General features: G+C 47.8%; 1 protein-coding gene across 1 annotated transcript in view; it reads right to left on the bottom strand.

The window, feature by feature from the left end:
* nme9 (NME/NM23 family member 9) overlaps positions 1-26,868 on the bottom strand; it is an 82,729-nt gene that overhangs the window by 36,037 nt on the left and 19,824 nt on the right. Inside the window, exons 11-13 of the mRNA XM_055871952.1 lie at positions 15,809-15,916; positions 12,934-13,091; positions 12,635-12,779 (exon numbers count right to left, since the gene is read on the bottom strand). Of these exons, the coding sequence (XP_055727927.1) occupies positions 12,635-12,779; positions 12,934-13,091; positions 15,809-15,916 (411 nt within the window). The remainder of the gene's footprint in view (positions 1-12,634; positions 12,780-12,933; positions 13,092-15,808; positions 15,917-26,868) is intronic.

Genomic DNA, 26,868 nt, shown 5'->3' with positions numbered 1-26,868 from the left:
ACCTCCAACACTAACCCAGAGATGACCTCCAACACTAACCCAGAGCTGACCTCCAACACTAACCCAGAGCTGTCCTCTAACACTAACCCAGAGCTGTCCTCCAACACTAACCCAGAGCTGACCTCCAACACTAACCCAGAGCTGTCCTCCAACACTAACCCAGAGCTGACCTCCAACACTAACCCAGAGCTGACCTCCAACACTAACCCAGAGCTGACCTCTAACCCAGAGCTGACCTCCAACACTAACCCAGAGCTGACCTCCAACACTAACCCAGAGCTGACCTCTAACCCAGAGCTGACCTCCAACACTAACCCAGAGCTGTCCTCTAACACTAACCCAGAGCTGACCTCCAACACTACCCCAGAGCTGACCTCTAACCCAGAGCTGTCCTCCAACACTAACCCAGAGCTGTCCTCCAACACTAACCCAGAGCTGACCTCTAACCCAGAGCTGACCTCCAACACTAACCCAGAGCTGTCCTCCAACACTAACCCAGAGCTGTCCTCCAACACTAACCCAGAGCTGACCTCCAACACTAACCCAGAGCTGACCTCTAACACTAACCCAGAGCTGTCCTCCAACACTAACCCAGAGCTGACCTCTAACACTAACCCAGAGCTGTCCTCTAACCCAGAGCTGTCCTCCAACACTAACCCAGAGCTGACATCTAACACTAACCCAGAGCTGTCCTCCAACACTAACCCAGAGCTGTCCTCTAACCCAGAGCTGTCCTCTAACACTAACCCAGAGCTGACCTCCAACACTAACCCAGAGCTGACCTCTAACACTAACCCAGAGCTGTCCTCCAACACTAACCCAGAGCTGTCCTCTAACCCAGAGCTGTCCTCTAACACTAACCCAGAGCTGACCTCCAACACTAACCCAGAGCTGACCTCCAACACTAACCCAGAGCTGTCCTCCAACACTAACCCAGAGCTGACCTCTAACACTAACCCAGAGCTGACCTCTAACCCAGAGCTGTCCTCCAACACTAACCCAGAGCTGTCCTCTAACACTAACCCAGAGCTGTCCTCCAACACTAACCCAGAGCTGACCTCTAACACTAACCCAGAGCTGACCTCTAACCCAGAGCTGTCCTCCAACACTAACCCAGAGCTGTCCTCTAACACTAACCCAGAGCTGTCCTCCAACACTAACCCAGAGCTGACCTCTAACACTAACCCAGAGCTGTCCTCCAACACTAACCCAGAGCTGTCCTCCAACACTAACCCAGAGCTGTCCTCCAACACTAACCCAGAGCTGTCCTCCAACACTAACCCAGAGCTGTCCTCCAACACTAACCCAGAGCTGTCCTCCAACACTAACCCAGAGCTGACCTCTAACACTAACCCAGAGCTGTCCTCTAACCCAGAGCTGTCCTCCAACACTAACCCAGAGCTGTCCTCTAACACTAACCCAGAGCTGTCCTCCAACACTAACCCAGAGCTGTCCTCTAACACTAACCCAGAGCTGTCCTCCATCACTAACCCAGAGCTGTCCTCCAACACTAACCCAGAGCTGTCCTCTAACCCAGAGCTGTCCTCCAACACTAACCCAGAGCTGTCCTCTAACCCAGAGCTGACCTCCAACACTAACCCAGAGCTGTCCTCTAACCCAGAGCTGTCCTCCAACACTAACCCAGAGCTGTCCTCTAACACTAACCCAGAGCTGACCTCTAACACTAACCCAGAGCTGTCCTCCAACACTAACCCAGAGCTGACCTCTAACCCAGAGCTGTCCTCTAACACTAACCCAGAGCTGTCCTCCAACACTAACCCAGAGCTGACCTCTAACACTAACCCAGAGCTGTCCTCCAACACTAACCCAGAGCTGACCTCCAACACTAACCCAGAGCTGTCCTCCAACACTAACCCAGAGCTGACCTCTAACACTAACCCAGAGCTGACCTCTAACACTAACCCAGAGCTGTCCTCCAACACTAACCCAGAGCTGTCCTCTAACCCAGAGCTGTCCTCTAACACTAACCCAGAGCTGACCTCTAACACTAACCCAGAGCTGACCTCCAACACTAACCCAGAGCTGACCTCCAACACTAACCCAGAGCTGACCTCCAACACTAACCCAGAGCTGACCTCCAACACTAACCCAGAGCTGTCCTCTAACACTAACCCAGAGCTGTCCTCTAACACTAACCCAGAGCTGACCTCAAACACTAACCCAGAGCTGACCTCCATCACTAACCCAGAGCTGTCCTCCAACACTAACCCAGAGCTGACCTCCAACACTAACCCAGAGCTGACCTCCAACACTAACCCAGAGCTGTCCTCCAACACTAACCCAGAGCTGACCTCCAACACTAACCCAGAGCTGTCCTCTAACACTAACCCAGAGCTGTCCTCTAACCCAGAGCTGTCCTCCAACACTAACCCAGAGCTGTCCTCCAACACTAACCCAGAGCTGTCCTCTAACACTAACCCAGAGCTGTCCTCTAACCCAAAGCTGACCTCCAACACTAACCCAGAGCTGACCTCTAACACTAACCCAGAGCTGTCCTCTAACACTAACCCAGAGCTGTCCTCTAACACTAACCCAGAGCTGACCTCTAACCCAGAGCTGTCCTCAACACTAACCCAGAGCTGACCTCTAACACTAACCCAGAGCTGTCCTCTAACACTAACCCAGAGCTGTCCTCTAACCCAGAGCTGTCCTCCATCACTAACCCAGAGCTGTCCTCCAACACTAACCCAGAGCTGACCTCTAACACTAACCCAGAGCTGTCCTCTAACACTAACCCAGAGCTGTCCTCTAACACTAACCCAGAGCTGACCTCTAACCCAGAGCTGTCCTCTAACACTAACCCAGAGCTGTCCTCTAACACTAACCCAGAGCTGTCCTCCAACACTAACCCAGAGCTGTCCTCTAACACTAACCCAGAGCTGTCCTCTAACACTAACCCAGAGCTGACCTCTAACCCAGAGCTGTCCTCTAACACTAACCCAGAGCTGTCCTCCAACACTAACCCAGAGCTGTCCTCCAACACTAACCCAGAGCTGACCTCCAACACTAACCCAGAGCTGACCTCCAACACTAACCCAGAGCTGACCTCTAACCCAGCGCTGTCCTCTAACACTAACCCAGAGCTGACCTCCAACACTAACCCAGAGCTGTCCTCCAACACTAACCCAGAGCTGACCTCCAACACTAACCCAGAGCTGACCTCTAACCCAGAGCTGTCCTCCAACACTAACCCAGAGCTGACCTCCAACACTAACCCAGAGCTGACCTCCAACACTAACCCAGAGCTGACCTCCAACACTAACCCAGAGCTGTCCTCTAACACTAACCCAGAGCTGTCCTCTAACACTAACCCAGAGCTGACCTCTAACACTAACCCAGAGCTGACCTCCATCACTAACCCAGAGCTGTCCTCCAACACTAACCCAGAGCTGACCTCCAACACTAACCCAGAGCTGACCTCTAACACTAACCCAGAGCTGTCCTCCAACACTAACCCAGAGCTGTCCTCTAACACTAACCCAGAGCTGACCTCCAACACTAACCCAGAGCTGTCCTCTAACACTAACCCAGAGCTGACCTCTAACACTACCCCAGAGCTGACCTCTAACCCAGAGCTGACCTCCAACACTAACCCAGAGCTGTCCTCCAACACTAACCCAGAGCTGTCCTCCAACACTAACCCAGAGCTGACCTCCAACACTAACCCAGAGCTGACCTCTAACACTAACCCAGAGCTGTCCTCCAACACTAACCCAGAGCTGTCCTCTAACACTAACCCAGAGCTGTCCTCCAACACTAACCCAGAGCTGTCCTCCAACACTAACCCAGAGCTGTCCTCTAACACTAACCCAGAGCTGTCCTCTAACCCAGAGCTGTCCTCTAACACTAACCCAGAGCTGTCCTCCAACACTAACCCAGAGCTGACCTCCAACACTAACCCAGAGCTGTCCTCTAACACTAACCCAGAGCTGACCTCCAACACTAACCCAGAGCTGACCTCTAACACTAACCCCAGAGCTGACCTCTAACCCAGAGCTGACCTCCAACACTAACCCAGAGCTGTCCTCTAACACTAACCCAGAGCTGTCCTCTAACCCAGAGCTGTCCTCCAACACTAACCCAGAGCTGTCCTCCAACACTAACCCAGAGCTGTCCTCCAACACTAACCCAGAGCTGTCCTCTAACACTAACCCAGAGCTGACCTCTAACACTAACCCAGAGCTGTCCTCTAACACTAACCCAGAGCTGACCTCTAACCCAGAGCTGTCCTCCAACACTAACCCAGAGCTGACCTCTAACACTAACCCAGAGCTGTCCTCTAACACTAACCCAGAGCTGTCCTCTAACCCAGAGCTGTCCTCCATCACTAACCCAGAGCTGTCCTCCAACACTAACCCAGAGCTGACCTCTAACACTAACCCAGAGCTGTCCTCTAACACTAACCCAGAGCTGTCCTCTAACACTAACCCAGAGCTGACCTCTAACCCAGAGCTGTCCTCTAACACTAACCCAGAGCTGTCCTCTAACACTAACCCAGAGCTGTCCTCCAACACTAACCCAGAGCTGTCCTCTAACACTAACCCAGAGCTGTCCTCTAACACTAACCCAGAGCTGACCTCTAACCCAGAGCTGTCCTCTAACACTAACCCAGAGCTGTCCTCCAACACTAACCCAGAGCTGTCCTCCAACACTAACCCAGAGCTGACCTCCAACACTAACCCAGAGCTGACCTCCAACACTAACCCAGAGCTGACCTCTAACCCAGAGCTGTCCTCCAACACTAACCCAGAGCTGACCTCTAACACTAACCCAGAGCTGTCCTCTAACACTAACCCAGAGCTGTCCTCTAACCCAGAGCTGTCCTCCATCACTAACCCAGAGCTGTCCTCCAACACTAACCCAGAGCTGACCTCTAACACTAACCCAGAGCTGTCCTCTAACACTAACCCAGAGCTGTCCTCTAACACTAACCCAGAGCTGACCTCTAACCCAGAGCTGTCCTCTAACACTAACCCAGAGCTGTCCTCTAACACTAACCCAGAGCTGTCCTCCAACACTAACCCAGAGCTGTCCTCTAACACTAACCCAGAGCTGTCCTCTAACACTAACCCAGAGCTGACCTCTAACCCAGAGCTGTCCTCTAACACTAACCCAGAGCTGTCCTCCAACACTAACCCAGAGCTGTCCTCCAACACTAACCCAGAGCTGACCTCCAACACTAACCCAGAGCTGACCTCCAACACTAACCCAGAGCTGACCTCTAACCCAGAGCTGTCCTCTAACACTAACCCAGAGCTGACCTCCAACACTAACCCAGAGCTGTCCTCCAACACTAACCCAGAGCTGACCTCCAACACTAACCCAGAGCTGACCTCCAACACTAACCCAGAGCTGACCTCTAACCCAGAGCTGTCCTCCAACACTAACCCAGAGCTGACCTCCAACACTAACCCAGAGCTGACCTCCAACACTAACCCAGAGCTGACCTCCAACACTAACCCAGAGCTGTCCTCTAACACTAACCCAGAGCTGTCCTCTAACACTAACCCAGAGCTGACCTCTAACACTAACCCAGAGCTGACCTCCATCACTAACCCAGAGCTGTCCTCCAACACTAACCCAGAGCTGACCTCTAACACTAACCCAGAGCTGTCCTCTAACACTAACCCAGAGCTGACCTCCAACACTAACCCAGAGCTGACCTCTAACACTAACCCAGAGCTGTCCTCTAACACTAACCCAGAGCTGTCCTCTAACCCAGAGCTGTCCTCTAACACTAACCCAGAGCTGTCCTCCAACACTAACCCAGAGCTGACCTCCAACACTAACCCAGAGCTGTCCTCTAACACTAACCCAGAGCTGACCTCCAACACTAACCCAGAGCTGACCTCTAACACTACCCCAGAGCTGACCTCTAACCCAGAGCTGACCTCCAACACTAACCCAGAGCTGTCCTCCAACACTAACCCAGAGCTGTCCTCCAACACTAACCCAGAGCTGACCTCTAACACTAACCCAGAGCTGTCCTCTAACACTACCCCAGAGCTGACCTCTAACCCAGAGCTGACCTCCAACACTAACCCAGAGCTGTCCTCCAACACTAACCCAGAGCTGTCCTCTAACACTAACCCAGAGCTGTCCTCTAACACTAACCCAGAGCTGACCTCTAACACTAACCCAGAGCTGACCTCTAACCCAGAGCTGACCTCCAACACTAACCCAGAGCTGACCTCCATCACTAACCCAGAGCTGACCTCCAACACTAACCCAGAGCTGTCCTCTAACCCAGAGCTGTCCTCTAACCCAGAGCTGACCTCTAACCCAGAGCTGACCTCCAACACTAACCCAGAGCTGACCTCCATCACTAACCCAGAGCTGACCTCCATCACTAACCCAGAGCTGTCCTCTAACACTAACCCAGAGCTGACCTCTAACACTAACCCAGAGCTGTCCTCTAACACTAACCCAGAGCTGACCTCTAACACTAACCCAGAGCTGTCCTCTAACACTAACCCAGAGCTGTCCTCTAACACTAACCCAGAGCTGACCTCCAACACTAACCCAGAGCTGTCATCTAACCCAGAGCTGACCTCCAACACTAACCCAGAGCTGACCTCTAACACTAACCCAGAGCTGACCTCTAACACTAACCCAGAGCTGACCTCTAACCCAGATCTGTCCTCCAACTAACCCAGAGCTGACCTCTAACCCAGAGCTGTCCTCCAACACTAACCCAGAGCTGACCTCCAACACTAACCCAGAGCTGACCTCTAACACTAACCCAGAGCTGTCCTCTAACACTAACCCAGAGCTGACCTCTAACACTAACCCAGAGCTGACCTCTAACCCAGAGCTGTCCTCTAACACTGACCCAGAGCTGTCCTCTAACACTAACCCAGAGCTGTCCTCCAACACTAACCCAGAGCTGACCTCCAACACTAACCCAGAGCTGACCTCTAACACTAACCCAGAGCTGACCTCTAACCCAGAGCTGTCCTCCAACACTAACCCAGAGCTGACCTCTAACCCAGAGCTGACCTCCAACACTAACCCAGAGCTGACCTCCATCACTAACCCAGAGCTGACCTCCAACACTAACCCAGAGCTGTCCTCTAACCCAGAGCTGTCCTCTAACACTAACCCAGAGCTGTCCTCTAACACTAACCCAGAGCTGTCCTCTAACACTAACCCAGAGCTGACCTCTAACACTAACCCAGAGCTGACCTCCATCACTAACCCAGAGCTGTCCTCCAACACTAACCCAGAGCTGACCTCTAACACTAACCCAGAGCTGTCCTCTAACACTAACCCAGAGCTGACCTCCAACACTAACCCAGAGCTGACCTCTAACACTAACCCAGAGCTGTCCTCCAACACTAACCCAGAGCTGTCCTCTAACACTAACCCAGAGCTGACCTCCAACACTAACCCAGAGCTGTCCTCTAACACTAACCCAGAGCTGACCTCTAACACTACCCCAGAGCTGACCTCTAACCCAGAGCTGACCTCCAACACTAACCCAGAGCTGTCCTCCAACACTAACCCAGAGCTGTCCTCCAACACTAACCCAGAGCTGACCTCCAACACTAACCCAGAGCTGACCTCTAACACTAACCCAGAGCTGTCCTCCAACACTAACCCAGAGCTGTCCTCCAACACTAACCCAGAGCTGTCCTCCTACACTAACCCAGAGCTGTCCTCCAACACTAACCCAGAGCTGTCCTCCAACACTAACCCAGAGCTGTCCTCTAACACTAACCCAGAGCTGTCCTCTAACCCAGAGCTGTCCTCTAACACTAACCCAGAGCTGTCCTCCAACACTAACCCAGAGCTGACCTCCAACACTAACCCAGAGCTGTCCTCTAACACTAACCCAGAGCTGACCTCCAACACTAACCCAGAGCTGACCTCTAACACTAACCCCAGAGCTGACCTCTAACCCAGAGCTGACCTCCAACACTAACCCAGAGCTGTCCTCTAACACTAACCCAGAGCTGTCCTCTAACCCAGAGCTGTCCTCCAACACTAACCCAGAGCTGTCCTCCAACACTAACCCAGAGCTGTCCTCCAACACTAACCCAGAGCTGTCCTCTAACACTAACCCAGAGCTGTCCTCTAACCCAGAGCTGACCTCCAACACTAACCCAGAGCTGACCTCCAACACTAACCCAGAGCTGACCTCTAACACTAACCCAGAGCTGTCCTCTAACACTAACCCAGAGCTGACCTCTAACCCAGAGCTGTCCTCCAACACTAACCCAGAGCTGACCTCTAACACTAACCCAGAGCTGTCCTCTAACACTAACCCAGAGCTGTCCTCTAACCCAGAGCTGTCCTCCATCACTAACCCAGAGCTGTCCTCCAACACTAACCCAGAGCTGACCTCTAACACTAACCCAGAGCTGTCCTCTAACACTAACCCAGAGCTGTCCTCTAACACTAACCCAGAGCTGACCTCTAACCCAGAGCTGTCCTCTAACACTAACCCAGAGCTGTCCTCTAACACTAACCCAGAGCTGTCCTCCAACACTAACCCAGAGCTGTCCTCTAACACTAACCCAGAGCTGTCCTCTAACACTAACCCAGAGCTGACCTCTAACCCAGAGCTGTCCTCTAACACTAACCCAGAGCTGTCCTCCAACACTAACCCAGAGCTGTCCTCCAACACTAACCCAGAGCTGACCTCCAACACTAACCCAGAGCTGACCTCCAACACTAACCCAGAGCTGACCTCTAACCCAGAGCTGTCCTCCAACACTAACCCAGAGCTGACCTCTAACACTAACCCAGAGCTGTCCTCTAACACTAACCCAGAGCTGTCCTCTAACCCAGAGCTGTCCTCCATCACTAACCCAGAGCTGTCCTCCAACACTAACCCAGAGCTGACCTCTAACACTAACCCAGAGCTGTCCTCTAACACTAACCCAGAGCTGTCCTCTAACACTAACCCAGAGCTGTCCTCCAACACTAACCCAGAGCTGTCCTCCAACACTAACCCAGAGCTGTCCTCTAACACTAACCCAGAGCTGTCCTCTAACACTAACCCAGAGCTGACCTCTAACCCAGAGCTGTCCTCTAACACTAACCCAGAGCTGTCCTCCAACACTAACCCAGAGCTGTCCTCCAACACTAACCCAGAGCTGACCTCCAACACTAACCCAGAGCTGACCTCCAACACTAACCCAGAGCTGACCTCTAACCCAGAGCTGTCCTCTAACACTAACCCAGAGCTGACCTCCAACACTAACCCAGAGCTGTCCTCCAACACTAACCCAGAGCTGACCTCCAACACTAACCCAGAGCTGACCTCTAACCCAGAGCTGTCCTCCAACACTAACCCAGAGCTGACCTCCAACACTAACCCAGAGCTGACCTCTAACACTAACCCAGAGCTGACCTCCAACACTAACCCAGAGCTGACCTCCAACACTAACCCAGAGCTGTCCTCTAACACTAACCCAGAGCTGTCCTCTAACACTAACCCAGAGCTGACCTCTAACACTAACCCAGAGCTGACCTCCATCACTAACCCAGAGCTGTCCTCCAACACTAACCCAGAGCTGACCTCTAACACTAACCCAGAGCTGTCCTCTAACACTAACCCAGAGCTGACCTCCAACACTAACCCAGAGCTGACCTCTAACACTAACCCAGAGCTGTCCTCTAACACTAACCCAGAGCTGTCCTCTAACCCAGAGCTGTCCTCTAACACTAACCCAGAGCTGACCTCCAACACTAACCCAGAGCTGACCTCCAACACTAACCCAGAGCTGACCTCTAACACTACCCCAGAGCTGACCTCTAACCCAGAGCTGACCTCCAACACTAACCCAGAGCTGTCCTCCAACACTAACCCAGAGCTGACCTCCAACACTAACCCAGAGCTGACCTCTAACACTAACCCAGAGCTGTCCTCTAACACTACCCCAGAGCTGACCTCTAACCCAGAGCTGACCTCCAACACTAACCCAGAGCTGTCCTCCAACACTAACCCAGAGCTGTCCTCTAACACTAACCCAGAGCTGTCCTCTAACACTAACCCAGAGCTGTCCTCTAACACTAACCCAGAGCTGTCCTCTAACACTAACCCAGAGCTGACCTCTAACACTAACCCAGAGCTGACCTCTAACCCAGAGCTGACCTCCAACACTAACCCAGAGCTGACCTCCATCACTAACCCAGAGCTGACCTCCAACACTAACCCAGAGCTGTCCTCTAACCCAGAGCTGTCCTCTAACCCAGAGCTGACCTCTAACCCAGAGCTGACCTCCAACACTAACCCAGAGCTGACCTCCATCACTAACCCAGAGCTGACCTCCATCACTAACCCAGAGCTGTCCTCTAACACTAACCCAGAGCTGACCTCTAACACTAACCCAGAGCTGTCCTCTAACACTAACCCAGAGCTGACCTCTAACACTAACCCAGAGCTGTCCTCTAACACTAACCCAGAGCTGACCTCTAACACTAACCCAGAGCTGACCTCTAACACTAACCCAGAGCTGTCCTCTAACACTAACCCAGAGCTGTCCTCTAACACTAACCCAGAGCTGACCTCCAACACTAACCCAGAGCTGTCATCTAACCCAGAGCTGACCTCCAACACTAACCCAGAGCTGACCTCTAACACTAACCCAGAGCTGACCTCTAACACTAACCCAGAGCTGACCTCTAACCCAGAGCTGTCCTCCAACTAACCCAGAGCTGACCTCTAACCCAGAGCTGTCCTCCAACACTAACCCAGAGCTGACCTCCAACACTAACCCAGAGCTGACCTCTAACACTAACCCAGAGCTGTCCTCTAACACTAACCCAGAGCTGACCTCTAACACTAACCCAGAGCTGACCTCTAACCCAGAGCTGTCCTCTAACACTAACCCAGAGCTGTCCTCTAACACTAACCCAGAGCTGTCCTCCAACACTAACCCAGAGCTGACCTCCAACACTAACCCAGAGCTGACCTACAACACTAACCCAGAGCTGACCTCTAACCCAGAGCTGTCCTCCAACACTAACCCAGAGCTGACCTCTAACCCAGAGCTGACCTCCAACACTAACCCAGAGCTGACCTCCATCACTAACCCAGAGCTGACCTCCAACACTAACCCAGAGCTGTCCTCTAACCCAGAGCTGTCCTCTAACACTAACCCAGAGCTGTCCTCTAACACTAACCCAGAGCTGACCTCCATCACTAACCCAGAGCTGACCTCCAACACTAACCCAGAAGTGTCCTCTAACACTAACCCAGAGCTGACCTCTAACACTAACCCAGAGCTGACCTCCAACACTAACCCAGAGCTGACCTCCATCACTAACCCAGAGCTGACCTCTAACACTAACCCAGAGCTGACCTCTAACACTAACCCAGAGCTGACCTCCAACACTAACCCAGAGCTGACCTCCAACACTAACCCAGAGCTGACCTCCAACACTAACCCAGAGCTGACCTCCAACACTAACCCAGAGCTGACCTCTAACACTAACCCAGAGCTGTCCTCTAACACTAACCCAGAGCTGACCTCCAACACTAACCCAGAGCTGACCTCTAACACTAACCCAGAGCTGACCTCTAACCCAGAGCTGTCCTCCAACACTAACCCAGAGCTGACCTCTAACCCAGAGCTGACCTCTAACCCAGAGCTGACCTCCAACACTAACCCAGAGCTGACCTCTAACACTAACCCAGAGCTGTCCTCTAACACTAACCCAGAGCTGACCTCCAACACTAACCCAGAGCTGACCTCTAACACTAACCCAGAGCTGACCTCTAACCCAGAGCTGTCCTCCAACACTAACCCAGAGCTGACCTCTAACCCAGAGCTGACCTCTAACCCAGAGCTGACCTCCAACACTAACCCAGAGCTGACCTCCATCACTAACCCAGAGCTGACCTCCAACACTAACCCAGAGCTGACCTCTAACACTAACCCAGAGCTGTCCTCTAACACTAACCCAGAGCTGACCTCTAACACTAACCCAGAGCTGACCTCCATCACTAACCCAGAGCTGACCTCCAACACTAACCCAGAGCTGACCTCTAACACTAACCCAGAGCTGTCCTCTAACACTAACCCAGAGCTGTCCTCCAACACTAACCCAGAGCTGTCCTCTAACACTAACCCAGAGCTGTCCTCCAACACTAACCCAGAGCTGTCCTCTAACACTAACCCAGAGCTGACCTCCAACACTAACCCAGAGCTGTCCTCCAACACTAACCCAGAGCTGTCCTCCAACACTAACCCAGAGCTGACCTCTAACACTAACCCAGAGCTGTCCTCCAACACTAACCCAGAGCTGTCCTCCAACACTAACCCAGAGCTGACCTCTAACACTAACCCAGAGCTGACCTCTAACCCAGAGCTGACCTCTAACACTAACCCAGAGCTGACCTCCAACACTAACCCAGAGCTGACCTCTAACCCAGAGCTGACCTCCAACACTAACCCAGAGCTGTCCTCCAACACTAACCCAGAGCTGTCCTCTAACCCAGACCTGACCTCTAACCCAGAGCTGACCTCTAACCCAGAGCTGACCTCTAACCCAGAGCTGACCTCTAACCCAGACCTGACCTCTAACCCAGAGCTGACCTCTAACCCAGAGCTGACCTCTAACCCAGAGCCAGATATATAGTATTCTGTAGCACAGTACTAACCTGCACATGAAGTCAACCAGCTGACTGTAGAACGGTTTGTCTCTGTGTTCCCTGTAGAACTCCTCAGCCGTGTCTCTAGACAACACCGTCTCCTTCAGCCGAGATATAGAGAAACCCGCAGCACGGATCTCCCCCAGGATCTCCTCTGAAAGGGGGAGGAAGGGGAGGAAAGGAGGTGGTGGAGTAGAGAGTGCATGTGGTCTCGTTATAACCCGCTGTACAACTGACTAAGGACCGGTTTGGATAACTGGTACATAGTTTATTAACTTACAGTGTATTGATTGATTGACTGAATGTACCTCTATGTTCGTCCATGGAGTCAGGCTTAATGATGGCCAGAGTCTGCTGTTTAGGGAAGAAGAAGTCAATCTCCTCCTCTGCCTCCTCCCTGCTGGCACTGCCATGGAGCTGGTTCAGCTGGTCCTCCTCACTGGCCACCATGAACTGGGCTCTGAGGCTGAGGGGACAGTCACAGAGCACAGTGAGAGAGGCACTACAAAGGAGAGGGGACAGTCACAGAGCACAGTGAGAGAGGAACTACAAAGGAGAGAGGACAGTCACAGAGCACAGTGAGAGAGGCACTACAAAGGAGAGGGGACAGTCACAGAGCACAGTGAGAGAGGCACTACAAAGGAGAGGGGACAGTCACAGAGCACAGTGAGAGAGGTATTACAAAGGAGAGGGGACAGTCACAGAGCACAGTGAGAGAGGAACTACAAAGGAGAGAGGACAGTCACAGAGCACAGTGAGAGAGGCACTACAAAGGAGAGGGGACAGTCACAGAGCACAGTGAGAGAGGCACTACAAAGGAGAGGGGACAGTCACAGAGCACAGTGAGAGAGGCACTACAAAGGAGAGGGGACAGTCACAGAGCACAGTGAGAGAGGAACTACAAAGGAGAGAGGACAGTCACAGAGCACAGTGAGAGAGGAACTACAAAGGAGAGAGGACAGTCACAGAGCACAGTGAGAGAGGAACTACAAAGGAGAGAGGACAGTCACAGAGCACAGTGAGAGAGGCACTACAAAGGAGAGGGGACAGTCACAGAGCACAGTGAGAGAGGAACTACAAAGGAGAGAGGACAGTCACAGAGCACAGTGAGAGAGGCACCACAAAGGAGAGGGGACAGTCACAGAGCGAGGCACTACAGGGGACAGTCACAGAGCACAGTGAGAGAGTAGCTAACGGGGATCCCTAATAAACCCCAGGAAGAGTAGCTAATGGGGATCCCTAATAAACCCCAGGAAGAGTAGCTAATGGGGATCCCTAATAAACCCCAGGAAGAGTAGCTAACGGGGATCCCTAATAAACCCCAGGAAGAGTAGCTAATGGGGATCCCTAATAAATACAAATACACCTAATGGGGATCCCTAATAAACCCCAGGAAGAGTAGCTAATGGGGATCCCTAATAAATACCAATACAATACAATTATAATAGCTGAAAAGTGTTTTCTTGTCCAGGGATGTTTCCCTTCTGTAAACACTGAGTGTATAAAACATTAACAACACCTTCCTAACAGACGACTCTCGGTCGACCACGATTTATTTTAGTCGGGGACAGCCCTAGTTGACTCCAATGCTTCCCACAGTTGTGTCCAGATGTCTGGATGTCCTTTGGGTGGTGGACCATGTTGACTCCAATGCTTCCCACAGTTGTGTCCAGTTGTCTGGATGTCCTTTGGGTGGTGGACCATTCTTGATACAGACAGGAAACTGTTGAGCGTGGAAAAACCCCAGCAGCGTTGCAGTTCTTGACACAAACCGATGCGCCTGGCACGTACTACCATACCCATTTTAAAGGCACTTACATCTCGTCTTGCCCGTTCACCCTCTGAATGGCACAGATACACAATCCATGTCTCAATTGTCTCAAGGCTTAAACATCCTTCTTCAGCGTGTCTCCTCCCCTTCATCTACACTGATTGAAGTGGATTTAACAAGTGACATCAATTAGGGATCATAGACTGACCAGGTGAATCAAGGTGAAACCTATGTCATGGAAAGAGCAGGTGTTCCTAATGTTTTGTCCAGTCCACCCAGTGTACATGGCCCAGCACATTGCTTCCTCTTGTGGGGCAGGATACATTTTAAACATGCTTGGTTAAATTCACCAGCAACATAGACTGTTCTTAATGTTTTGTCCACTCAGTGTATATACACATTACTTCTGAGCAGAGGTAATAAACAGAGTCCTACGGGACCTGGTAATAAACAGAGTCCTACGGGACCTGGTAATAAACAGAGTCCTACGGGACCTGGTAATAAACAGAGGGACCTGGTAATAAACAGAGTCCTACGGGACCTGGTAATAAACAGAGTCCTACGGGACCTGGTAATAAACAGAGTCCTACGGGACCTGGTAATAAACAGAGACCTGGTAATAAACAGAGACCTACGAGACCTGGTAATAAACAGAGACCTGGTAATAAACAGAGACCTACGGGACCTGGTAATAAACAGAGGGACCTGGTAATAAACAGAGTCCTACTGGACCTGGTAATAAACAGAGTCCTACGGGACCTGGTAATAAACAGAGTCTTACGGGACCTGGTAATAAACAGAGTCCTACGGGACCTGGTAATAAACAGAGTCCTACGGGACCTGGTAATAAACAGAGTCCTACGGGACCTGGTAATAAACAGAGTCCTACTGGACCTGGTAATAAACAGAGTCCTACGGGACCTGGTAATAAACAGAGTCCTACGGGACCTGGTAATAAACAGAGACCTGGTAATAAACAGAGACCTACGGGACCTGGTAATAAACAGAGGGACCTGGTAATAAACAGAGTCCTACGGGACCTGGTAATAAACAGAGTCCTACGGGACCTGGTAATAAACAGAGTCCTACGGGACCTGGTAATAAACAGAGTCCTACGGGACCTGGTAATAAACAGAGTCCTACGGGACCTGGTAATAAACAGAGACCTGGTAATAAACAGAGTCTTACGGGACCTGGTAATAAACAGAGTCCTACGGGACCTGGTAATAAACAGAGTCCTGGTAATAAACAGAGTCCTACGGGACCTGGTAATAAACAGAGTCCTACGGGACCTGGTAATAAACAGAGTCCTACGGGACCTGGTAATAAACAGAGTCCTACGGGACCTGGTAATAAACAGAGTACTATGGGACCTGGTAATAAGTAGTGCTCTTTATGAGAGCAAGTCGTACCAGTCGGGCTGCTCCTCCCTGGCCTTGCTGACGTCTTTAGGGCCCAGAAGGTTCCTCAAGTGGTCCACAGCTCCTGTCCTGGCCAGGGCCAGAGCCAACACAGGACCACTGTAACAGAAATACAGTCAACAAGAATAACATACTAGAGACTAGATAGAATACGGGGAATAATAGACTAGGGGGAATAATAGACTAGGGGGAATAATAGACTAGGGGGAATAATAGACTAGGGGGGAATAGTGGACTAGGGGGAATAATAGACTAGTGGGAATAATACACTAGGGGGAATAATAGACTAGGGGGAATAATACACTAGGGGGAATAATAGACTAGGGGGAATAATAGACTAGGGGGAATAATAGACTAGGGGGAATAATACACTAGGGGGAATAATAGACTAGGGGGAATAATAGACTAGGGGGGAATAGTGGACTAGTGGGAATAATAGACTAGGGGGAATAATAGACTAGGGGGGAATAATAGACTAGGGGGAATAATAGACTATGGGGGAATAATAGACTAGGGGGAATAATAGACTAGTGGGGAATAATAGACTAGGGGGGAATAATAGACCAGGGGGGAATAATAGACTAGGGGGGAATAATAGACTAGGGGGAATAATAGACTAGGGGGGAATAATAGACTAGGGGGAATAATAGACTAGGGGGAATAATAGACTAGGGGGAATAATAGACTAGGGGGGATAATAGACTAGGGGGAATAATAGACTAGGGGGAATAATAGACTAGTGGGAATAATAGACTATGGGGGAATAATAGACTAGGGGGAATAATAGACTATGGGGGAATAATAGACTAGGGGGAATAATAGACTAGGGGGAATAATAGACTAGGGGGAATAATAGACTATGGGGGAATAATAGACTAGGGGGGAATAATAGACTAGGGGGGAATAATAGACTAGGGGGGAATAATAGACTAGTGGGGAATAATAGACTAGTGGGGAATAATAGACTAGGGGGGAATAATAGACTAGGGGGAATAATAGACTAGAGGGAATAATAGACTAGGGGGAATAATAGACTAGGGGGGAATAATAGACTAGTGGGGAATAATAGACTAGGGGGGAATAATAGACTAGGGGGAATAATAGACTATGGGGAATAATAGACTAGGGGGAATAATAGACTAGGGGGGAATAATAGACTAGTGGGGAATAATAGACTAGGGGGAATAGTGGACTAGGGGGGAATAATAGACTAGGGGGAATAATAGACTAGGGGGAATAATAGACTAGAGGGAATAATAGACTAGGGGGGAATAATAGACTAGAGGGAATAATAGACTACGGGGGAATAATAGACTAGGGGGGAATAATAGACTAGGGGGGAATAATAGACTAGGGGGGAATAATAGACTAGGGGGGAATAATAGACTTGGGGGAATAATAGACTAGGGGGAATAATAGACTAGGGGGAATAATAGACTAGGGGGGAATAATAGACTAGGGGGGAATAATAGACTAGTGGGGAATAATAGACTAGGGGGAATAATAGACTAGTGGGGAATAATAGACTAGGGGGGAATAATAGACTAGTGGGGAATAATAGACTATGGGGAATAATAGACTAGGGGGAATAATAGACTAGGGGGGAATAATAGACTAGGGGGAATAATAGACCAGGGGGAATAATAGACTAGGGGGGAATAATAGACTAGGGGGAATAATAGACTAGGGGGAATAATAGACTAGGGGGGAATAATAGACTAGGGGGAATAATAGACTAGGGGGAATAATAGACTAGGGGGGAATAATAGACTAGGGGGAATAATAGACTAGAGGGAATAATAGACTAGGGGGGAATAATAGACTAGGGGGGAATAATAGACTAGGGGGGAATAATAGACTAGGGGGGAATAATAGACTAGGGGGGAATAATAGATTAGGGGGAATAATAGACTAGGGGGGAATAATAGACTAGTGGGGAATAATAGACTAGGGGGGAATAATAGACTAGGGGGAATAATAGACTAGGGGGAATAATAGACTAGGGGGAATAATAGACTAGGAGGGAATAATAGACTAGGGGGAATAATAGACTAGGGGGAATAATAGACTAGGGGGGAATAATAGACTAGGGGGAATAATAGACTAGGGGAAATAATAGACTAGAGGGAATAATAGACTATGGGGAATAATAGACTAGGGGGAATAATAGACTAGGGGGAATAATAGACTAGGGGGGAATAATAGACTAGGGGGAATAATAGACAAGGGGGGAATAATAGACTAGGGGGAATAATAGACTAGGGGGGAATAATAGACTAGGGGGGAATAATAGACTAGGGGGGGATAATAGACTAGGGGGAATAATAGACTAGTGGGAATAATAGACTATGGGGAATAGTGGACTAGGGGGAATAATAGACTAGGGGGGAATAATAGACTAGGGGGAATAATAGACTAGGGGGAATAATAGACTAGGGGGGAATAATAGACTAGGGGGAATAATAGACTAGGGGGGAATAATAGACTAGGGGGAATAATAGACTAGTGGGAATAATAGACTATGGGGAATAGTGGACTAGGGGGAATAATAGACTAGGGGGAATAGTGGACTAGGGGGAATAATAGACTAGGGGGGAATAATAGACTAGGGGGGAATAATAGACTAGTGGGGATAATAGACTAGTGGGAATAATAGACTAGGGGGAATAATAGACCAGGGGGAATAATAGACTAGGGGGAATAATAGTCTAGGGGGGAATAATAGACTAGTGGGAATAATAGACTAGGGGGAATAATAGACTAGGGGGAATAATAGACCAGGGGGAATAATAGACTAGGGGGAATAATAGACTAGGGGGGAATAATAGACTAGGGGGGAATAATAGACTAGGGGGGAATAATAGACTAGGGGGGAATAATAGACTAGGGGGAATAATAGACCAGGGGGAATAATAGACTAGGGGGAATAATACACTAGGGGGGAATAATAGACTAGGGGGGAATAATAGACTAGTGGGAATAATAGACTAGGGGGAATAATAGACTAGGGGGAATAATAGACTAGGGGGGAATAATAGACTAGGGGGAATAATAGACTAGGGGGGAATAATAGACTAGGGGGGAATAATAGACTAGGGGGAATAATAGACTAGGGGGGAGTAATAGACTAGGGGGAATAATAGACTAGGGGGGAATAATAGACTAGGGGGGAATAATAGACTAGGGGGGAATAATAGACTAGGGGGGAATAATAGACTAGGGGGGAATAATAGACTAGGGGGAATAATAGACTAGGGGGGAATAATAGACTAGGGGGGAATAATAGACTAGGGGGGAATAATAGACTAGGGGGGAATAATAGACTAGGGGGAATAATAGACTAGGGGGGAATAATAGACTAGGGGGAATAATACACTAGGGGGGAATAATAGACTAGGGGGGAATAATAGACTAGTGGGAATAATAGACAAGGGGGAATAATAGACTAGGGGGAATAATAGACTAGGGGGGAATAATAGACTAGGGGGAATAATAGACTAGGGGGGAATAATAGACTAGGGGGGAATAATAGACTAGGGGGAATAATAGACTAGGGGGGAGTAATAGACTAGGGGGAATAATAGACTAGGGGGGAATAATAGACTAGGGGGGAATAATAGACTAGGGGGGAATAATAGACTAGGGGGGAATAATAGACTAGGGGGGAATAATAGACTAGGGGGAATAATAGACTAGGGGGGAATAATAGACTAGGGGGGAATAATAGACTAGGGGGGAATAATAGACTAGGGGGGAATAATAGACTAGGGGGAATAATAGACTAGGGGGGAATAATAGACTAGGGGGAATAATAGACTAGGGGGAATAATAGACTAGAGGGAATAATAGACTAGGGGGGAATAATAGACTAGAGGGAATAATAGACTACGGGGGAATAATAGACTAGGGGGGAATAATAGACTAGGGGGGAATAATAGACTAGGGGGGAATAATAGACTAGGGGGGAATAATAGACTTGGGGGAATAATAGACTAGGGGGAATAATAGACTAGGGGGAATAATAGACTAGGGGGGAATAATAGACTAGGGGGGAATAATAGACTAGTGGGGAATAATAGACTAGGGGGAATAATAGACTAGTGGGGAATAATAGACTAGGGGGGAATAATACACTAGTGGGGAATAATAGACTATGGGGAATAATAGACTAGGGGGAATAATAGACTAGGGGGGAATAATAGACTAGGGGGAATAATAGACCAGGGGGAATAATAGACTAGGGGGGAATAATAGACTAGGGGGAATAATAGACTAGGGGGAATAATAGACTAGGGGGGAATAATAGACTAGGGGGAATAATAGACTAGGGGGAATAATAGACTAGGGGGGAATAATAGACTAGGGGGAATAATAGACTAGAGGGAATAATAGACTAGGGGGGAATAATAGACTAGGGGGGAATAATAGACTAGGGGGGAATAATAGACTAGGGGGGAATAATAGACTAGGGGGGAATAATAGATTAGGGGGAATAATAGACTAGGGGGGAATAATAGACTAGTGGGGAATAATAGACTAGGGGGGAATAATAGACTAGGGGGAATAATAGACTAGGGGGAATAATAGACTAGGGGGAATAATAGACTAGGAGGGAATAATAGACTAGGGGGAATAATAGACTAGGGGGAATAATAGACTAGGGGGGAATAATAGACTAGGGGGAATAATAGACTAGGGGAAATAATAGACTAGAGGGAATAATAGACTATGGGGAATAATAGACTAGGGGGAATAATAGACTAGGGGGAATAATAGACTAGGGGGGAATAATAGACTAGGGGGAATAATAGACTAGGGGGGAATAATAGACTAGGGGGAATAATAGACTAGGGGGGAATAATAGACTAGGGGGGAATAATAGACTAGGGGGGGATAATAGACTAGGGGGAATAATAGACTAGTGGGAATAATAGACTATGGGGAATAGTGGACTAGGGGGAATAATAGACTAGGGGGGAATAATAGACTAGGGGGAATAATAGACTAGGGGGAATAATAGACTAGGGGGGAATAATAGACTAGGGGGAATAATAGACTAGGGGGGAATAATAGACTAGGGGGAATAATAGACTAGTGGGAATAATAGACTAGGGGGGAATAATAGACTAGGGGGGAATAATAGACAATGGGGAATAGTGGACTAGGGGGAATAATAGACTAGTGGGGAATAATAGACTAGGGGAAATAATAGACTAGGGGGAATAATAGACTAGGGGGAATAATAGACTAGAGGGAATAATAGACTAGGGGGAATAATAGACTAGGGGGAATAATAGACTAGGGGGAATAATAGACTAGTGGGGAATAATAGACTAGTGGGGAATAATAGACTAGGGGGGAATAATAGACTAGGGGGAATAATAGACTAGGGGGAATAATAGACCAGGGGAATAATAGACTAGGGGGGAATAATAGACTAGGGGGAATAATAGACTAGGGGGAATAATAGACTAGGGGGAATAATAGACTAGGGGGAATAATAGACTAGGGGAATAATAGACTAGGGGGGAATAATAGACTAGTGGGGAATAATAGACTAGGGGGAATAATAGACTAGGGGGAGTAATAGACTAGGGGGAATAATAGACTAGGGGAGAATAATAGACTAGGGGGAATAATAGACTAGGGGGGAATAACAGACTAGGGGAATAATAGACTAGGGGGGAATAATAGACTAGGGGGAATAATAGACTAGGGGGAATAATAGACTAGTGGGAATAATAGACTAGGGGGAATAATAGACTAGGGGGAATAATAGACTAGGGGGGAATAATAGACTAGTGGGAATAATAGACTAGGGGGGAATAATAGACTAGGGGGGAATAATAGACTAGGGGGGAATAATAGACTAGGGGGAATAATAGACTAGGGGGGAATAATAGACTAGAGGGAATAATAGACTAGGGGGGAATAATAGACTAGGGGGAATAATAGACTAGGGGGAATAGTGGACTAGGGGGAATAATAGACTAGGGGGGAATAATAGACTAGGGGGGAATAATAGACTAGGGGGAATAATAGACTAGGGGGAATAATAGACTAGGGGGGAATAATAGACTAGTGGGAATAATAGACTAGGGGGGAATAATAGACTAGGGGGGAATAATAGACTAGGGGGGAATAATAGACTAGGGGGAATAATAGACTAGGGGGGAATAATAGACTAGGGGGAATAATAGACTAGGGGGGAATAATAGACTAGGGGGAATAATAGACTAGGGGGAATAGTGGACTAGGGGGAATAATAGACTAGGGGGGAATAATAGACTAGGGGGGAATAATAGACTAGGGGGAATAATAGACTAGGGGGGAATAATAGACTAGGGGGAATAATAGACTAGGGGGAATAATAGACTAGGGGGAATAATAGACTAGGGGGGAATAATAGACTAGGGGGGAATAATAGACTAGGGGAAATAATAGACTAGGGGGAATAATAGACTAGGGGGGAATAATAGACTAGGGGGGAATAATAGACTAGGGGGAATAATAGACTAGGGGGAATAATAGACTAGGGGGAATAATAGACTAGGGGGAATAATAGACTAGGGGGAATAATAGACTAGGGGGGAATAATAGACTAGGGGGAATAATAGACTAGGGGGGAATAATAGACTAGGGGGAATAATAGACATGGGGGGAATAATAGACTAGGGGGGAATAATAGACTAGGGGGAATAATAGACTAGGGGGGAATAATAGACTAGGGGGAATAATAGACTAGGGGGGAATAATAGACTAGGGGGGAATAATAGACTAGGGGGAATAATAGACTAGGGGGGAATAATAGACTAGGGGGAATAATAGACTAGGGGGGAATAATAGACTAGGGGGAATAATAGACTAGGGGGGAATAATAGACTAGGGGGGAATAATAGACTAGGGGGAATAATAGACTAGGGGGGAATAATAGACTAGGGGGAATAATAGACTAGGGGGGAATAATAGACTAGTGGGAATAATAGACTAGGGGGAATAATAGACTAGGGGGAATAATAGACTAGGGGGAATAATAGACTAGGGGGGAATAATAGACTAGGGGGAATAATAGACTAGGGGGGAATAATAGACTAGGGGGGAATAATAGACTAGGGGGAATAATAGACTAGTGGGAATAATAGACTAGGGGGGAATAATAGACTAGGGGGGAATAATAGACTAGGGGGGAATAATAGACTAGTGGGGAATAATAGACTAGCGGGAATAATAGACTAGGGGGGAATAATAGACTAGGGGGAATAATAGACTAGTGGGGAATAATAGACTAGTGGGGAATAATAGACTAGGGGGAATAATAGACTAGTGGGGAATAATAGACTAGTGGGGAATAATAGACTAGGGGGAATAATAGACTAGGGGGGAATAATAGACTAGGGGGAATAATAGACTAGGGGGAATAATAGACTAGGGGGAATAATAGACTAGGGGGGAATAATAGACTATGGGGAATAATAGACTAGGGGGAATAGTGGACTAGGGGGAATAATAGACTAGGAGGAATAATAGACTAGGGGGGAGTAATAGACTAGGGGGAATAATAGACTAGGGGGGAATAATAGACTAGGGGGAATAATAGACTAGGGGGAATAATAGACTAGGGGGGAATAATAGACTAGGGGGGAATAATAGACTAGTGGGAATAATAGGGGAATAATAGACTAGGGGGTATAATAGACTAGGGGGAATAATAGACTAGGGGAGAATAATAGACTAGGGGGAATAATAGACTAGGGGGGAATAATAGACTAGGGGGGAATAATAGACTAGTGGGAATAATAGGGGAATAATAGACTAGTGGGAATAATAGACTAGGGGGAATAATAGACTAGGGGAGAATAATAGACTAGTGGGGAATAATAGACTAGTGGGGAATAATAGACTAGGGGGAATAATAGACTAGGGGGAATAATAGACTAGTGGGAATAATAGACTAGTGGGAATAATAGACTAGGGGGAATAATAGACTAGGGGGGAATAATAGACTAGTGGGAATAATAGACTAGGGGGAATAATAGACTAGGGGGGAATAATAGACTAGTGGGAATAATAGACTAGGGGGGAATAATAGACTAGGGGGAATAATAGACTAGGGGGAATAATAGACTAGGGGGAATAGACTAGGGGGAATAATAGACTAGTGGGAATAATAGACTAGGGGGAATAATAGACTAGGGGGAATAATAGACTAGGGGGGAATAATAGACTAGGGGGAATAGTGGACTAGGGGAAATAATAGACTAGGGGGAATAATAGACTAGGGGGAATAATAGACTAGGGGGAATAATAGACTAGGGGGAATAATAGACTAGGGGGAATAATAGACTAGTGGGGAGTAATAGACTAGGGGGAATAATAGACTAGGGGGAATAATAGACTAGGGGGGAATAATAGACTAGGGGGAGTAATAGACTAGGGGGAATAATAGACTAGGGGAGAATAATAGACTAGGGGGAATAATAGACTAGGGGGGAATAACAGACTAGTGGGGAATAGTGGACTAGGGGGAATAATAGACTAGGGGGGAATAATAGACTAGGGGGAATAATAGACTAGTGGGAATAATAGACTAGGGGGAATAATAGACTAGGGGGGAATAATAGACTAGGGGGAATAATAGACTAGGGGAAATAATAGACTAGGGGGAATAATAGACTAGGGGGAATAATAGACTAGGGGGGAATAATAGACTAGGGGGAATAATAGACTAGGGGGGAATAATAGACTAGGGGGAATAATAGACTAGGGGGAATAATAGACTAGGGGGAATAATAGACTAGGGGGAATAATAGACTAGGGGGAATAATAGACTAGGGGGGAATAATAGACTAGGGGGGAATAATAGACTAGGGGAAATAATAGACTAGGGGGAATAATAGACTAGGGGGAATAATAGACTAGGGGGGAATAATAGACTAGGGGGGAATAATAGACTAGGGGGAATAATAGACTAGGGGGAATAATAGACTAGGGGGAATAATAGACTAGGGGGAATAATAGACTAGGGGGGAATAATAGACTAGGGGGAATAATAGACTAGGGGGGAATAATAGACTAGGGGGGAATAATAGACTAGGGGGAATAATAGACTAGGGGGGAATAATAGACTAGGGGGAATAATAGACTAGGGGGGAATAATAGACTAGGGGGAAAAATAGACTAGGGGGGAATAATAGACTAGGGGGGAATAATAGACTAGGGGGAATAATAGACTAGGGGGGAATAATAGACTAGGGGGAATAATAGACTCGGGGGGAATAATAGACTAGTGGGAATAATAGACTAGGGGGAATAATAGACTAGGGGGAATAATAGACTAGGGGGAATAATAGACTAGGGGGAATAATAGACTAGGGGGGAATAATAGACTAGGGGGGAAAAATAGACTAGGGGGAATAATAGACTAGTGGGAATAATAGACTAGGGGGAATAATAGACTAGGGGGAATAATAGACTAGGGGGAATAGTGGACTAGGGGGAATAATAGACTAGGGGGGAATAATAGACTAGGGGGAATAATAGACTAGGGGGGAATAATAGACTAGGGGGAATAATAGACTAGGGGGAATAATAGACTAGGGGGAATAATAGACTAGGGGGGAATAAAAGACTAGGGGGGAATAATAGACTAGGGGAAATAATAGACTAGGGGGAATAATAGACTAGGGGGAATAATAGACTAGGGGGGAATAATAGACTAGGGGGAATAATAGACTAGGGGGAATAATAGACTAGGGGGAATAATAGACTAGGGGGAATAATAGACTAGGGGGGAATAATAGACTAGGGGGAATAATAGACTAGGGGGGAATAATAGACTAGGGGGGAATAATAGACTAGGGGGAATAATAGACTAGGGGGGAATAATAGACTAGGGGGAATAATAGACTAGGGGGGAATAATAGACTAGGGGGAATAATAGACTAGGGGGGAATAATAGACTAGGGGGGAATAATAGACTAGGGGGAATAATAGACTAGGGGGGAATAATAGACTAGGGGAATAATAGACTAGGGGGGAATAATAGACTAGTGGGAATAATAGACTAGGGGGAATAATAGACTAGGGGGAATAATAGACTAGGGGGAATAATAGACTAGGGGGGAATAATAGACTAGGGGGAATAATAGACTAGGGGGGAATAATAGACTAGGGGGGAATAATAGACTAGGGGGAATAATAGACTAGTGGGAATAATAGACTAGGGGGGAATAATAGACTAGGGGGTAATAATAGACTAGGGGGGAATAATAGACTAGTGGGGAATAATAGACTAGGGGGAATAATAGACTAGGGGGGAATAATAGACTAGGGGGAATAATAGACTAGTGGGGAATAATAGACTAGTGGGGAATAATAGACTAGGGGGAATAATAGACTAGTGGGGAATAATAGACTAGTGGGGAATAATAGACTAGGGGGAATAATAGACTAGGGGGGAATAATAGACTAGGGGGAATAATAGACTACGGGGAATAATAGACTAGGGGGAATAATAGACTAGGGGGGAATAATAGACTATGGGGAATAATAGACTAGGGGGAATAGTGGACTAGGGGGAATAATAGACTAGGAGGAATAATAGACTAGGGGGGAGTAATAGACTAGGGGGAATAATAGACTAGGTCGGAATAATAGACTAGGGGGAATAATAGACTAGGGGGAATAATAGACTAGGGGGGAATAATAGACTAGGGGGGAATAATAGACTAGTGGGAATAATAGGGGAATAATAGACTAGGGGGTATAATAGACTAGGGGGAATAATAGACTAGGGGAGAATAATAGACTAGGGGGAATAATAGACTAGGGGGGAATAATAGACTAGGGGGGAATAATAGACTAGTGGGAATAATAGGGGAATAATAGACTAGTGGGAATAATAGACTAGGGGGAATAATAGACTAGGGGAGAATAATAGACTAGTGGGGAATAATAGACTAGTGGGGAATAATAGACTAGGGGGAATAATACACTAGGGGGAATAATAGACTAGTGGGAATAATAGACTAGTGGGAATAATAGACTAGGGG

This window comes from Salvelinus fontinalis, chromosome 19 (assembly GCF_029448725.1).
Source record: "Salvelinus fontinalis isolate EN_2023a chromosome 19, ASM2944872v1, whole genome shotgun sequence".
Taxonomy (NCBI): Eukaryota; Metazoa; Chordata; class Actinopteri; order Salmoniformes; family Salmonidae; genus Salvelinus; species Salvelinus fontinalis.
This window is presented reverse-complemented; position numbering and strand designations above follow the sequence as displayed.